General features: G+C 41.5%; 1 protein-coding gene across 1 annotated transcript in view; it reads right to left on the reverse strand.

The window, feature by feature from the left end:
* Positions 1-3,185: 3,185 nt before the first annotated feature.
* USP13 (ubiquitin specific peptidase 13) overlaps positions 3,186-16,269 on the reverse strand; it is a 103,589-nt gene continuing 90,505 nt past the window's right edge. The window contains exons 20-21 of the mRNA XM_023736841.1: positions 7,260-7,344; positions 3,186-3,366 (exon numbers count right to left, since the gene is read on the reverse strand). Of these exons, the coding sequence (XP_023592609.1) occupies positions 3,273-3,366; positions 7,260-7,344 (179 nt within the window). The 3' untranslated portion in view covers positions 3,186-3,272. The remainder of the gene's footprint in view (positions 3,367-7,259; positions 7,345-16,269) is intronic.

Here is a 16,269-nt window from a genome sequence, read left to right on the forward strand (position 1 = left end):
AGGTCCAAGAAGTAAAGTGACTCAGTCACTGTACACTTAGAGGCAGAGTCAGGACACAACCCCAGGTGCTCTCACTCTGAGCTGCAGGTAAGGCTCCAGGTCAGGTAAGGAGAATGAACGATGCTGCTTGCCCTGGACTTCTGCAGCCCAAGGCAAGCAAGGGGGGAATGGCAGGCACATTCTCTTGTAGTGGATTCCAAAATACTGAGGCAATGCTGATGTCCCCAAAATGTCATGAAAACACAATTCTTCCAGCAGTCCTTTCTGCATACTTTTTTCCTTTAAAGGAAAACCCCAACGTGAACCAAATGGAACTTCTGATCAGTGACATGGGCATTTAGATCAATTGACAAAATACATTTTCGAGACATTTCTCTGAAGACACATTCATTGGGGTTCTGCACAAATGGATATCAAAAGGTATTTACAGGAAGACAGCACTCTCTTTCGTACACACACCCACACACAGGAGGACTTCACAGTTATATCCCCTGCCTCACACAGAGGACCCCCAACTGGCTGATAATCAGTTGACACAATCCACATTATTCCAGTTTTTAGCCACAAATAATCTCGTCTACATATGGTACGTGTGTAAAACTAAGCAGTATCTTCCAGACATTTATTCCCAGGAAACCTGCCTTGTATATATTAAGATATACATATAAATACATTTTTTAAGCAAAAAAGAAACCTATTATTTGCTCCAGTTTATCCCAAGTCTCATCTGAAAGATAGAATAGCACAGATACAAAACTTTGCCTTGTAGAAATAGCCCTTTGTTTTGTGAGGCAGGAAAAAAGGCAGGCATATTACACTTCTTTACACCATGTTTAGATATCAAAAGGGCTAAATTTCTTTTTCTACTTCATGAAATTAAATAATTTGTAGCCTATAATTTTAAATACTGATTTTACACCATTCATTCTGCAAAGTTTTATTATAAAATTTTCATTTTGTTCAAAATACACATGCTATCTTTTGTCCACATTTCATTCCAAATTCCTAATCCCCCCTCTCCCCACCCGTGGGCCTTCACTTTGTGACAGGTCATTTTTGATGCATGTTTGGAGCCATTATTCTAGGACACTCAGCCCTAAGGGGCTGGTTTTTGGTAAGGCTGCTTAGCTTGGGGGTTTCTACAGGAGCCAGGGACTCAGGTAACAAAGTGGGGTCAGTGCTAAAAGGTGACACCAGGGGGCATAATTTAGAGAGAATTACTGCATCATGAGCTCCCTCTGGCCAAGTCTCATTTGTTCCCAAAGCGAAGAAAACATCGGATGAGAGAAGGGAGGGAGTATGCTCTACTAGGACCCCCCGTGGCACACTGTCTTCTGCTCTTTAAAGGTTGCTCATATCAAATACCTCATTGTATCCTCAAAGCACGGGTGCAAAGAGGTGTCAACACACTGTTGGGCCGATGAGGAAAGTGAGGCACAGAGAGCATGAGGGACGTGGCCAAGGTCCACAGCAGACAGGGTAGCACCCGGGTCTCCAGGCCGCAGGTCTGGGTTCCATGTCCCTCATTCACACGGGCTCACTGGTCTCCTGTGAGCCAAGGGCCCCAATCATAACAAGAATCCTGATTGTACACTACTCACCACGTCGGGAGCCACTGTGCTTTATTTCACGTAATTGGTTCTACATTATTCTCCTACAGTTTTCTAAAAAGTCTTTCAACCAAACAAGTGCATGTTAAGCAGTCAGCAATAAATCCTTTTTTTCATTTGACTGAATCATCTGAACCAGAAACTCGAGAGATCCTGGCATCTGTGCAGAGCAGCAGGAAAATTACAGGATGCTACCCTTCCACTTTTTTTTTTAAATCACATTTGAAATTCTGATCGAATCCCAGATTGCAGCTAAAATACTGAAACACCAAACTGAAAAGAAGGATTTTCCATAATGTCATGTAAAGCTTCTTTGCATCTGAAATCCTTAAAGGGTCCAAGATCCCACGGTTGATCACAGCAGATAAGCAGTGAAGGCAAGTCAAAAAAACCAAACCCGTTGCTGTTGCGTCGATTCCAACTCATAGCGATCCTGTAGGACAGAGGAGCACTGCCCCCATAGGGTTTCCAAGGAGTGGCTGGTGGATTTGAACTGCTGACCTTTTGGTTAGGAGCCAAATGCTTAACCACTGCACCACCAGGGCCCCAGAAGGCAAATCAAGAGGTGATAAAACAGGGACAGGCAGAGACAAGACTCTGGCCCCAGAAAACATGGAAATGGAGGCAGCAAAGCGCTCAGAGACAGGAAAGTGACCAGCAAATTCGGGGCACATGATTCCAGGGAGTCGTCACGTGTTAATGATAAGAAGAAATCGGTTGTTTTAACCAAAAACGAACACTCCACCTTTTGGGAGAAGGGTTGCTGAGAAACAGAATTCATCTACCTTTGGCAAAGTACAACACTGTGCTGCCGTGGACATCTGGTGTTACACCACCAAGTGTCACAAACCTCAGTGACTTCTTCACAGCACTTAACGGGATAACTCAGCCCTTTTTCTTAACTATAAGTGGGAAACTAATTTTTAAAACTCTTCCTGAGTTATAGCTTCTTTAAAATATTCTCTTGCTTTTTCCAGCTACGCTTAATACTGTTTTAGCCTTTAAAAACCAACCCATCACAGATTTTCTAGTTGACTATAAAGGTCTCACACTCTCGTCTTCATTCGCACACACACTCACACAATCATATTATGAATTCTTATATGATTTAAATAAAAAATATCTTTCATTGCAGATGCTCTTATTATACACGGAGAGGTCAGAAATTATTGTGTGTAATGAAAAAACAATGTGTCACAAATAAAGCCTAGCCCAGTGGCTGATGTTCGATATGAAACAAAAGTGGGCCTTCCGTTGATTGTGGGTGAGGCCACACCCCTGGCCATGTTAACTGGTTTCTCTGGAGGCCACTACCAATGGCTCACAAAGCGATGGAGAGGGCTGGTGGCACATTCCCGTTGGCGATACACTGGAGGTAGACCCCCACCAGCAATATGAATACTTTTTTTTTGTAAATCATCCTCTCCTTGAACATTTATAAAAAGAAAAACTATCTACAGTAATGTCTCATCACTAATAGAAATCTCTTCCCAGTTCTATTTCAGAAGGCGTCAAATGATCGTGCTTTTTAAATAAACTATAAATACCCAATGTATTCCTTCATATCTGGCTGTCCCAACTTCTTACTTTTTTCTTTTTTTTTTTTTTTGGTGAATTAAAAAGGCATACGGCTTCTCTCGCCAATTTGTACGTGTGTGAGGTTTAGCTTGGTATCCTGCGGTAAAAGTACATGTAGCCCAGGTCTTTAGGGGGTCTTTCTGAGGCGCAAACTTTGTGGTCGTTGTAGATCACCCATCTGAAAAAAACAAAAGACAGATGCATTTGATGAATTTAAGTCATTTCCAAGAAATTCTGCAGAAGAAGTTATTGCAAAATATGAGCACAGCTGATAAAACAACAACATGCCTTAAGATAACCAAACTTGTGTTTATTGTATAAAAAGAAACAGAAGAATGGAAGGAAATCACAATTGCTTTTTGATTCTAGAGCTCAATCAAAAATTAGTTACTAAAATGTATCGGGAGCCTCCAAACACTTTAAACTCTTTGATCCCAAAATTTCCTTTGTAAAAATTCTCTTGTAGAAATTTCCTGACTCAAGAAATTGAGTCAAAGAATTATGTACAACAATGCTTATTTCAGCCTTAGCTATAAAATTAGCTAAAAATCAGAATTAAATATCCATACAGTGAACTATTATAAAGCTATTAAAATGTCTTCAGAAAGGATTTGGTGAAATGAGAAAATAATTATGAAGTGGGAAAAATAAGTTACAAAATTATATGTATTTTGCACACACTTGAAAGTTTAAAAAAAATCTGAATGTATATGTATATTTATATACAGTATGCACATATATACATATATTGTCTTTGTTATGTGAAACATCTTTTGGTTGTTACTGGGCATTAGTAACGACTGAACGTAGCCTAAACTGCCCATCATGAAATGGGTGCTGTCTGATCCACAGTCATAAAGTTGGACGTGCACAGCAGTACTCCATCATTAAATGGAAGGGGTATATACGAGACTGGGCTCGCGCAGGACCTGAAGGGAGACAGTAAGTTATATGAGGAAGTGGCCCAAAAGCTCATGGTCTCCACTCCTGTCACATTACCTTCCCTCTCCCAGTCTGCACCTATGACCTCATGGGGAGCTCCTTACGATCAGTTGACTGAGGAAGAGAAAACTCGTGTCTGGTTTACAGATGGTTCTGCACGATACATAGGCACCACTTGAAAGTAGAGAAGCAGCACTGCAGCCCCTTTCTGGGACCTCCCTGAAGGACAGTGGGGAAAGGAAATCCTCCCAATGGGCAGAACTTCGAGTAGTGCACCTGGCTGTTCACTTTGCTTGGAAGGAGAAATGGCCAGATGTGCGACTGTATACTGATTTAGGGGCTGTGGCCAATGGTTTGGCTGGATGGTCAGGGATTTGAAAGGAACATGATTGGAAAATTGGTGACAAAGAAGTATTGAGAATAGGTATATGGATAGACGTCTCTGAATGGGCCAAAGAAGTGAAGATATTTGTGTTTCATGTGAATGCTCACCAAAGGGTGACCTCAGCAGAGAAGAATTTTAACAACCGAGTGGATAAGATGATGCATTCTGTGGAAACCAGTCATCCTCTTTCCCCAGTCACTCCTGCTATTGCCCAATGGGCTCATGAACGAAGTGGCCATGGTGGCAGGGATGGAGGTTATGCATGGATTCAGCAACACGGACTTCCACTCACCAAGGCAGACTTGGCTACAGCCACTGCTGAGTGTCCAATCTGCCAGCAGCAGAGACCAACACTGAGTCCCCGATACAGCACCATTCCCTGAAGTGATCAGCCAGCAACCTGGTGGCAGGTTGATTACACTGGACCGCTTCCATCATGGAAAGGGCAGTGTTTTGTTCTTGCTGGAACAGACATGTACTGTGGATTCAGATTTGCCTTCCCTGCACGCAATGTTTCAGCCAAAACTACCATCCGTGGACTTACAGAATGCCTTGTCCACCATCATGGTATCCCACACGGCATTGCCTCAGATCAAGGGACTCACTTCACAGCAAATGAAGTGCGGCAATGAGCCCATGCTCGTGGAATTCACTGGTCTTACCATGTTCCCCATCATCCTGAAGCAGCTGGCTTGACAGAACAATGTAATGGCCCTTTAAAGACACAATTACGGTGCCAGCCAGGTGGCAATACTTTGCAGGATTGAGGCAATGTTCTCCAGGAGGCTGTATATGCTCCAAACCAGTGTTCAGTATATGGTGCTGTTTCTCCCATAGCCAGGATTCTTGCATCCAGGAATCAAGGGGTAGAAATGGGAGTGGTACCACTCATTATTACCCCTAGTGACCCAGTCATAAAATGTTTGGTTCCTGTCCCCATGACCCTATGCTCTGCAGGTCTAGAGGTATTAGTTCCAAAGGGAGGAATGTTCCCATCTGGAGACACAACACTAATTCCATTGAACTGGAAGTTAAGAATGCCACCCGGCCACTTTGCGCTCCTCATGTCTCTGGATCAACAGGAAAAGAAGGGAGTTGTCATACTGGCTGGTGTGATTGATCCTGATTACAAAGGGGAACTTGGACTGATATTACATAATGGAGGTAAAGAAGAGTATGTATGGAATACAAGAGATCCCTTAGGGTGTCTCTTAATACTACCATGTCCTACAATTAAAGTCAATGGAAAACTACAGCAATCCAATTCCAACATGACTACTAATGGCCCAGACCCTTCAAGAATGAAGGTTTGGGTCACCCCATCAGGCAAAGAACCACAACCAGCTGAGGTGCTTACTGAGGGCAAAGGGAATATGGAACGGGTGGTAGAAGAAGGTAGTTCTAAATACCAGTTACAACCACGTGACCAGTTGCAGATATGAGGACTGTAATTGTTATGACTATTTCTTCCTTATTTATTATATGTGCATTTGTGCATATATATACACATATGTATGTATATATTTTACATATATATAGCAAATAGTTTTGTTTTCTTCCCTCCCTTATCCCATTACTTATCAAATATAAGATGGAAATGGGGCTAGTATGTTTTTGGTTGCACTTGCGTTAGTTGTATCCTGTTAGGCACAAATATGACTTTGTAACTGTCTTATTTAGAGGTTATGTACGGTTTGAGATGTATACCGAGGTCAAGTTGACAAGAGGTGGACTGTGAAGGTTAATTTTATGTGTCAACTTTGCTAGGCCATGATTCTCAGTATTATGTTATTATCCTCCATTTTGTGATCTGATGTAAGAGGCGTTTCCTTGGGGGTGTGGCCTGCATCAAATACATATGGACATTCTGGCGAAGCTCTCTCTCTCCATCCTGCATCCAACTCGTCATTGTCTGACCTTTGGTTCTTGGGATGTAAGCCAGCAGCCTGTCACCTGACCTGAAGATTTTGTGATTCACCAGCCCCCGCAGCCCCATTCCAGCAGCCTGCCATCTGACATGCTGATTTGGGGTTCGTCAGCCCCTGCAACCGCATGAGTCAGGAGGAGCCTCCAGCCTGACATCTGACCCATGGATTTTGGATGTGCCTGCCTCTATAACTGCATCAACCATTTCCCTGAAATAAATCTCTCTCTATAATTATATACATGCCCTTCACTGGTTTTGCTCCTCTAGAGAGTCCAGCCTAAGACACATATATACACCTGCACCTCATAAAAACAGTAAAACAAAGAAATATATCAAAATATATACAATGGTTATCTTTATGGCCTGTGTAATATTTGAAACATGCAATATTTTACACATAGTTATATACAAAAATTATTCATTGCTTATCTGAACTTCAGTTTAGCTGCGCATCCTATTTTAGTTGTTTTTTTGGGGGTTTTTTGTTTGTTCGTTAGCTAAATCTGGCAATCCTATAGAGGTTCCAAATATGACATACATTCTGTTGCAGCCTGCATGTTTATTTTGGGATGTCACCTTGGTGTGGTGGTTAAGAATGGGTTTGAATACCAGTTGTGACAGCTACTTCCTAGGTAAGGTCAAGCTATGCAGCCTCTCTGAGTCTCAGTCTCTTGGTGTGTAAAGCAGTTTTAAGAGAACATTCTATAAGACCATTGTGAGAGCCCAATGAGACCCCGTCTGAAGCACCTAGTAGGAGTGCCAGGCACATATGGGCACTCAATGAAGTGTAGTTGTCATTTACCTCCTAAAAACTCACCTTCCTTCCTTTTTGATATGGCAAACGTAATGGCCGCTCATTGTAGATGTTCCCATGTGACTGATGAATGCAAATAATTCATACACTATGAAAAAAGAAACAACTCAGTTACAGGCAGCATTTCTAGAAATCAAGAACACTTCTGATGAGAACTTTAAACCAAAAATAGTGTAATCTGCTTGCAACGTTTAGCTTTGAAAAACAAAGTCTACTTACCTTGCTATGCTGACAACAGACACACACACACAAGTGACACCAAATTCAACCTGAAAATTCAGCTACATGATAGCAAGACAGGACATCAGCTATCAAAGTGCCAAAAAAACAGTTGCCATTGAGTTGACTCTGACTCATTGGAGTAGAACTGTGCTCCACAGAGTTTCAATGGTTGATTTTTCAGAAGTAGATTGCCAGGCCGTTCTTCTAAGGTGCCTCTGGGTGGACTCAAACCTCCAACCTTTCAGTTAGCAGCGGAGTGCATTAACCGTTTGCTCCACCCAGGAACATTAAATTCTTATCTGCGTGGAGATTAAAAATCCCACAGCCCAGTAGAGCGGAAAGCTCAGGGGTCTAAGAGTAGTGCTGGCTCTAACACGGTAGGCCGTGTGATGATCAAGTTGTTTTCCTCTCTCCGAATCTGTTTCTTCATGACAATGAGAAATCCACCCATTTCCCAGGGTTGTGTGAGGCTTAAATGAGAAATTGAGACTGAAATACTGTACAAATGTCACAATTATGAGAAAGACAGCAGATAGCTATTAGCATTTGTGGAAAGGGATATTGCTTCACAAAAGATTTCTGATTTGTCCATGATTATTGACTAAGCAGGATTAAAACTTAAGCTTCATAATTTCTGAATAAGGAGACATATAGCCGCTTAGAGGGTGAAACTAGTGTTTATCCTCTAACAAGTACCTCCCGCCATCTAGTGTAGTACTCTGTACCAAATCCAGGTGAGTGAATTTCATCTCCAATTTCCCGGCCAATCCTAGACCAACACAAAGTGGCTTAATACATCCAAAAATGTCATTAAACCCTCAAAGGCATTTTCCCATCTTTGCTCAAAAACAATTCATGTGTATACCCTGAATCATAAAAATAAAGGAAAGCAATTTACCATAAATCTTAGTCCTATAATTAAAATTAAACGTGTTTATCAATATAAACAAGTACTGCATGCATTATTCAAGACCCCCTGCCGAGAATCTCTGTCAACACATTTGCAAAACCTCAACAGGTAAGAAGTCCCGATTTATATTTGTTTCCAAAGATAAAGTCAAGGTGAATAAACCAGACTGGAAAGGTACTGCTAATATCTGAGTTCCTGAGGTCCTCTTCCAAAAAAACAGCACCATCACACACAATCCAAAAAAAATACAGAGACCCCTTTTTATACAGATAGGAAAGATAGTTTGTGGCAAGGTAAATCATTTCAAAATTTTTTACTTTCAGTAGAGAAATTTTCAAAGTACCCAGAAGAGCTACAGAAAACTGCCTAAACCACTACGTCCCACATAGAGCGAACAGGGTCCCCCAAACAGCCAGAATTAAACTCTCTCTGGAACTAGCGTCCTTTCTTCCTATTCTTCTCTCCCAACAAATACGATCCTTTTTTGTGAACTCTAGGAAAATGCTCCTAGCCTTTCTAATATGAAGAAATTGTAACATAAAAAATTTTACCACCACCACCCCATCCCACATGATAGCCACTATACTCTTTGATTTTGTTATTTGAGAAAGCATTGTCAGAAAAATTATACAGAACTCGGAAGGCGAAAAAGATGGGCAGCATGCCCTGACGTGTGGAGGAAGGTCACCCAAGGACTGTCTAGGGTAGGGGCTGGCAAACTGCGAGGCCGAATCTGGCCCATGGCCTGGCCTGTTATTGTGCTGCTGAGGCGGAGGTCGATGAGGAGAACTATAAGGAGGAAAATAGGAGATCACGTGTATATGGCATATAAAAGCTATAAAAACATTATCTAACCCTTTACAGAAAATGTTTGCCAGCCCCTGGTCTAGGGAATAACTTAGTTCATCTCACTGTTCACTACTGATTAAAAGTCCCAAATATAGTAAAGTTATGCATTAACAGATACATTTTTGTCCAGTAGAGAAGCCAAAAAATTCTGTCCAGTGGAACAGATCACCTCAAGGATGTATGGTCCTCACGGAGGTTAAATAATTTTATATCTACCCCAGCAATCTCATTCGAACATTTCTTTGTCAAACTGTCTTTAATGCTCTTTGAACATCTTATAATATCTGATTTCTCATTAATGAATGAGTTAAATAAAATCTGTGACACGTGTTCATTTTATATTTGCCTGAGACTCATGATTTCACCTTCTTAAAAATTATAATAACACATAATGACCAAAAGTGACTCTAGATCTAGGAGTGCCTTTATATTAATTTATAGTTTAAAAACCAGTATAGCGTCTACATACGTTTGGAAACCAGTAGCTTCTTGTAAGGACATGACACATTATTTAGTCAGTCCACAGTTGTTGTTGGGTGTGGTTGTGTCAGTTCCAACTCACAGTGACCCTGTGGACAACAGAACAAAACACTGCCCAGTCCTGCACCATCCTCACAATCATTGTTACGTTTGAGTCCATTGTTGCAACCACTGTGTCAATCCATCTTATTGGAGGTCTTCCTCTTTTTTGCTGACCCTCTGATTTTCCAAGCATGATGTCTTTCTCCAGGGACTGCTCCCTCCTAACAACACGTCCAAAGTATGTGGATGAAGTCTCACCATCCTTGCTTCTAATGAGCATTCTGGCTGTACTTCTTCCAAGATAGATTTGTTCATTCCTCTGGCCACACCAAAAATACCCATTGTCGTCGAGGCGATTCTGAGTCATACATGGTATATTCAACATTTTTCGCCAACACCATAATGCAAAGGCATCTTCTTTGGTCTTCCTAAGGTGCACCTGACCGAAGCCATGGTCTTCTCAATTGTCTCATATGCATGTGAAAGCTGGACAATGAATAAGGGAGACCAAAGAAGAACTGATGCCTTTGAATTATGGTGTTGGCGAAGAACTCCAGTAGCACCACTGAAAAAAGACCAGGAATTGCAACTGGTGCACAAGTGGGGGTACAAAGGAGAGCCCAACTGCACTGTGTCTGTGTCTGTGTGTGTGTGTGTGTGAGTGTGTGCATGTATATGCGAGTGTGTTGTGTGTTTGTGTATGTGTATGAGTGTTGTGAGACTGTGTGAGTGTGCATGTGTGAATGTGAGTCTGAGTGTATGTAAGTGTGTGTGTGTGTGCATGTATATGCGAGTGTGTTGTGTGTGTGTATGTGTATGAGTGTTGTGAGACTGAGTGTGCGTGTGTGAATGTGAGTCTGAGTGTATGTGTGTGTGTGTGTGTGTGTGTGCATGTATATGCGAGTGTGTTGTGTGTGTGTATGTGTATGAGTGTTGTGTGTGAGACTGAGTGTGTGCGTGTGCGTGTGTGAATGTGAGTCTGAGTGTATGTGTGTGTGTGTGACTCTCCAGCAGACCACTGGTGCTCAGCTTCTCTGCAGAACTGTACCTCGGCTCTCTGGATCCTGTTTCAGGCTGCGCTCCTCAGGGAGCTCTGCATGTGCAGAGCTCCACCATTAGGTAAATGGAATCTCTCTCTGCTCCCCTTGCTGGAAAATCACAGCTGTAACAGAAAACATCTGAACCATTACAGCAATATGGCTGAAGGAGCCAGGGTGGGCTTTGAGTAATCACAGCCTAATCACATTTTAATTACATTGGTAATCAGTGAGTTTAAAAAAAAAAAAAAAAAAAAACCGTAAATGCTCATTAAGTGCAACACAGAAACATAAATGATTTTGCAAATGACAGAAGCCCAGACAGGTCAGACTGAAGGTCTAATTTCCCATTTTTTGAAATTTTTAAAAACTTAACAGAAAATCAGGAGCTAGCCTTAAAATGTGTTGTTAGTTGCCGCGAAGCTGATTCCAACTCGTGGCAACTCATGCGCTCCAGGGTTTTCAATGGCTGGTTTTTTGGAAGTAGATCACCAGGCCTTTCTTCCCAGGTGCCTCAGGGTGAATGTGAACCGCCAACCTTTCGGTTTGTAGCTCATTGCTTAACTCTTTGTGCTACCCAGGGATTCCTTTTAAGCAAATTAGGTATCATTTAAATAAGAGTTTCATGCAATATTATTTCCTCATTCAGAAAGATGGCCATTGTGATTTTTAATTAACATATTCTATAAAGGAAAGATCTGATACAAGAATTTCTTTAATCCCTGTCTTTGTAATACCACATTTTACCCAAATAAGGCATCTGTTACATATTTTGCCAACCCTGCAACCTCTTCCCATGTTATTTTCCTAAGCATGTCATGCACATTATATGTGTGGGCTCATTATTTACATGGGCACTTGATTTTTGGAAAAAAATACGGTATTCACTTTTTCCAGTTCAAACACCTGCCTTTTATTATTGTCCGTGTTAAACTGCTGTGGGGAATGTCCCGCGAGCCACTCTGCTTTTGGCAACAGTACTCTGATCTCGACTTTAAGGTGGTTGCTGTTAGCTGCCACGTAGACACCAAAAAAGAACCAAACCTGTTGCCATCAATACTCACAGGAGTGGCTGATGGATTTGAACTACCGACCTTTTGGCTAGCAGCCGTAGCTCTTAACCACTACACCACCAGGGCTCCACGGTGACCCTAAACCCGCTGCCCTCTAGTCGATTCCGACCCATAGTGACCCTATAGGACAGAGTAGAGCTGCCCCACAGGGTTTCCAGGGAGCAGCTGGTGGATTCAAACTGCCAGTCTTTTGGTTAGAGCAGATGGCTTAACCACTGTGGCACCAGGGCCCCGCACTGAAAAACCAAACCCACTGCCGTCGAGTCAATTCCGACTAATAGCAACCCTATATCTTAGCTTCCTGACTTTAAACCACACAGTATCCCCTTGTTCTGTTCGAGCGACTGTCTCTTAGTCTATGCACAGATTCCACATGAGCACAATTAAGTGTTCTGGAATTCCCATTCTTTGCAATGTTATCCATAATTTGTTATGATCCACACAGCCGAATGCCTTTGCAAAGTCAATAAAACACAGGTAAATATCTTTCTGGTAGTCTCTGCTTTCAGGATCCATCTGACATGAGCAATGATATCCCTGGTTCTACGTCCTCTTCTGAATCCGGCTTGACCTTCTGACACTTCCTTGATGTACTGCTGCAACCGTTTTTGAATTATCTTCAGCAAAATTTTATTTGTGTGTGATATTAATGATATTGTTTGATAATTTCCACATTCGGCTGGATTACCTTTCTTTGGAATGGGCACTAATATGGATCTCTTCCAGTCTGTTGGCCAGGTAGCTGTCTTCCAAATTTATTGGCTTAGACAAGTGAACGCTTTCAGCGTTGCATTAATTTGTTGAAATATCTCAATTGGTATTCTGTCAATTCCTGGAGTCTTATTTTTCAGTTACTTGCATTTTGATTTAACCACGCAATGTGCACGTCCTTCTAACTGAAGGTATGTAGATCCATCTCATTCTTTTTAATGGTTATATATATTGCATTGTAACAATATACACTTACTGTGTTTGTTTTTTTAGTATTTTATTGTGATTTTGGAGAGAGTTTACATAGCAAATTAAGTTCTCATTTAACAATTTCTGTTCATACTATTCAGTGACATTGGTTACACTTTTCACAATGTGTCAGCATTCTCATTATTTCCATTCTGGTTGTTCTGTTTCCATTAATCTAGTTTCCTTGTCCCCACTTACCTTCTCAACTTTAGTCTAGGGTAACTGTTGACTGTTATGGCTCCTTTAGATGATTGTTTAGAGGCGCACACTACTCACAGGTGACATTATTTATTTGATGAGCCACTCTGCCTTTTGACTGACAGGTGACATTCAGAAGGAGCCTTGTTTTTTGCCAATGCCTTCAGTGCAGCTTGGACTTCTACTTTCAATACCATCAGTTCTTGACCAGATGCTACTGCTACCTCCTGACACAGGTGAACTTTGACCAATTCTTTTTGGTATAGTAACTCTTCCTTCCATCTTCTTTTGATGCTTCCTGTGTTGTTTAATATTTTCCCCCGTAGAATCCTTCAATACTGCAAATCAAGGTTTGAATTTTTTCTTCAGTTCTTTCAGTTTGAGAAATGCTCAGCACGTTCTTCCCTTTTGGTTTTCTAACTCCAGGTCTTTGCACATTTCATTACGATACTTTACTCTGTCTTTACAAGCTGCCTTTTGAAATCTTCCATTTAGCTGTTTTACTTCATCACTTCTTCCATTCACTTTAGCTACTCTACGTTCAAGAGCAAGTTTCAGAGTCTCTTCTGACATCACTTTGGACTTCACTTTCTTTCCTGTCTTTTTAATGACCTTTTGCTTTCTTCGTGTATGATGCCACTGATGTCATCCCACAACTCGTCTGGTCTTTGGTCATTAGTGTTCAATGCGTCAAATCTATTCTTGAGATGGTCTCTAAATTCAGGTAGGATATACTGAAGGTCGTACTTTGGCTCTTGTGGACTTGTTTTAATTTTCTTCAGCTTTAACTTGAACTTGCATACGAACAATTCATGGTCTGTTGCACAGTCAGTCCCTACGCTTGTTCTGACTGATGATATTGAGCTTGTTCATTGTCTCTTTCCACAGATAAACTCAATTTGATTCCTGTGTACTCCACCTGGCAAGGTCCACGCGTATAGTCACTGTTTTTACTGTTGAAGAAAGGTATTTCCAACGAATAAGTCATTGGTCTTGCAAAATTATATCATGTGCTCTCCAGTGATGTTTCTATCACCAAGGCCATATTTTCCAACTACTGATCCTTCTTGTTTCCAACTTTCGTATCCCAATCACCAGTAATTATCAATGCCATCTTTATTGCATGTTTGATCAATTTCAGAATGCAGAAGGTGGTAAAAATCTTCATTTTCTTCCCCTTTGGCATTAGTGGTTGGTGTGTAAATTGGAATAATAGTCGTATTAACTGGTCTTCCTTGTAGGCGTGTGGATATTATCCTATCACTGACAGTGCTGTACTTCAGGATAGATCTTGAAATGTTCTTTTTGATGATGAATATGATGCCATTCCTCTTCAATTTATCATTCCCAGCATAGCAGACCATATGACTGTCCAATTCAAAATGGCCAATACCAGTCCATTTCAGCTCATAATGCCTAGGATATCAATCCTCAAGTGTTCCATTTCATTTTTTGACAACTTCCAATTTTCTTTGATTCATACTTCCTACATTCCATGTTCCAGTTACTAATGGAAGTTTGTAGCTGTTTCTTCTCATTTGGAGTTATGCCACATCAGTAAATGAAGGTCCCAAAAGCTTTACTCCATCCATATCATTAAGGTCGACTCTACTTTGAGGAGGCAGCTCTTCCCCAGTTGTATTCTGAGTGCCTTCCAACCTGAGGGGCTCATCTTCCGGCACTGTATCAGACAACGTTCTGCTGCTATTCATAGTGTTTTCACTGGCCAACTTTTTCAAAAGTAGATTGCCAGGTCCTTCTTCCTAGTCTGTCTTGGTCTGGAAGCTCCACTGAAACCTGTCCACCATGGGTGATCCTGCTGGTATTTGAAATACCGGTGGCATAGCTTCCAGCATCACAACACTCAAGCCACCACAGTATGACAAACTGACAGACAACTGGTGGGCATGATACATCATTGGCCTAAAATTAGGTCTATAAATTGTGGCATATCTACACAATGGGATATTATTAGTATGTGTTCAATGCTACAGATTTGCATATAGGTACACCCAGAATTAGGAAAAAGAGCAGGTTACAAAGTAGCATGCGCAGTGCCATTAATTACTTTTGTGTGTGGGCTTTCTAGCCGTGGTCTTGTGACTCCCACCCAGGTGATTGGGCGGGGCTGCGCAAATAAGATAATTGTGGCCCACCAAGGGGATTGGTCAGTTTTGCCTTAAGAGAGAGCCAATTCCAGAGCAGAAAGGAGAGTCCACCACCACCAAGAAGGAGAGACCCACATTAGGACCTGCAGCAGAGACCCGCAGGGGGGCAGTGAGCTTCCCTGCCCACGGAGCAAGAATGCTGAGTGCCTTTGGGCAGAGACTGAGGGCCAGGAAGAAGTCTATGCCTGACCTATGAATTTGGGACTTGCCAGCCTCCACAATTGCGTGAGCCATTTCCTTTATATGGTTCGTGAGTTCTGTGAAACGTTGCAGTGAATTAGGGACCCCAAAGACAGGAGGGAGAGTACTGAGGCGGGAGGGAGTAGTTGTCAGAGATGATAGAGTGGTACAGCAGCTGGAAAAGTTAGGCATCTGGGACATCTTTAACCTCCGCCTCATAGGAACCAGCTTTGTGCTGATCCTCATAAAAGAAACGATTCATTTAGCATGTACAGAATAGAACGCTATATTTTATATTCATTTTTATGCATTTGCGTAGAAGGTTCTAAAGAATACACACAAGACACTAACAGCAGTATGGCTGGATAGTAGGATCGTGAGTAATTTTTATTTTCCTCTTCTCATATAACCATATTTTCTCAAGTTCTAAAGATTATATCATTTTAATTATGAAAAATAAACAATATAATGTTAACTTTTTAAAAAAGAAAAAGAAACAAACGACTGATGTATAAACTCGGGTCTAATGCAGCAAAGTTAGGAAATCATATTTCTCCTGTCCTTTGATTTGAAGTGTAACATGATAGTATGCTGTCAATTCTTCCCTACAACACTTAGGGCAGGCAGCAAAAAACTATCACTGAGACCGCTTACTTCCCAGCATTCACTTGATCACCCAGTCATTCATTTGCTGATCACTTACCATGGGCCAGGCACAGTGCAGAGGAAGCTATTTAGCAAATATTTGCTCTTCTGTGAAATCAGACTCAAAATGCATTTGGTGAGTTAGGGTGGTTTATGCTTTTTGTTTTTTCAAAATTAAAATTTTCACCTATTACTGCCCTATATTCTGCATACGCCATATGTGATCTCTTATGGTGCATCACTGCCTCC

Source organism: Trichechus manatus, unplaced genomic scaffold (assembly GCF_000243295.1).
Source record: "Trichechus manatus latirostris isolate Lorelei unplaced genomic scaffold, TriManLat1.0 scaffold00092, whole genome shotgun sequence".
NCBI lineage: Eukaryota > Metazoa > Chordata > Mammalia > Sirenia > Trichechidae > Trichechus > Trichechus manatus.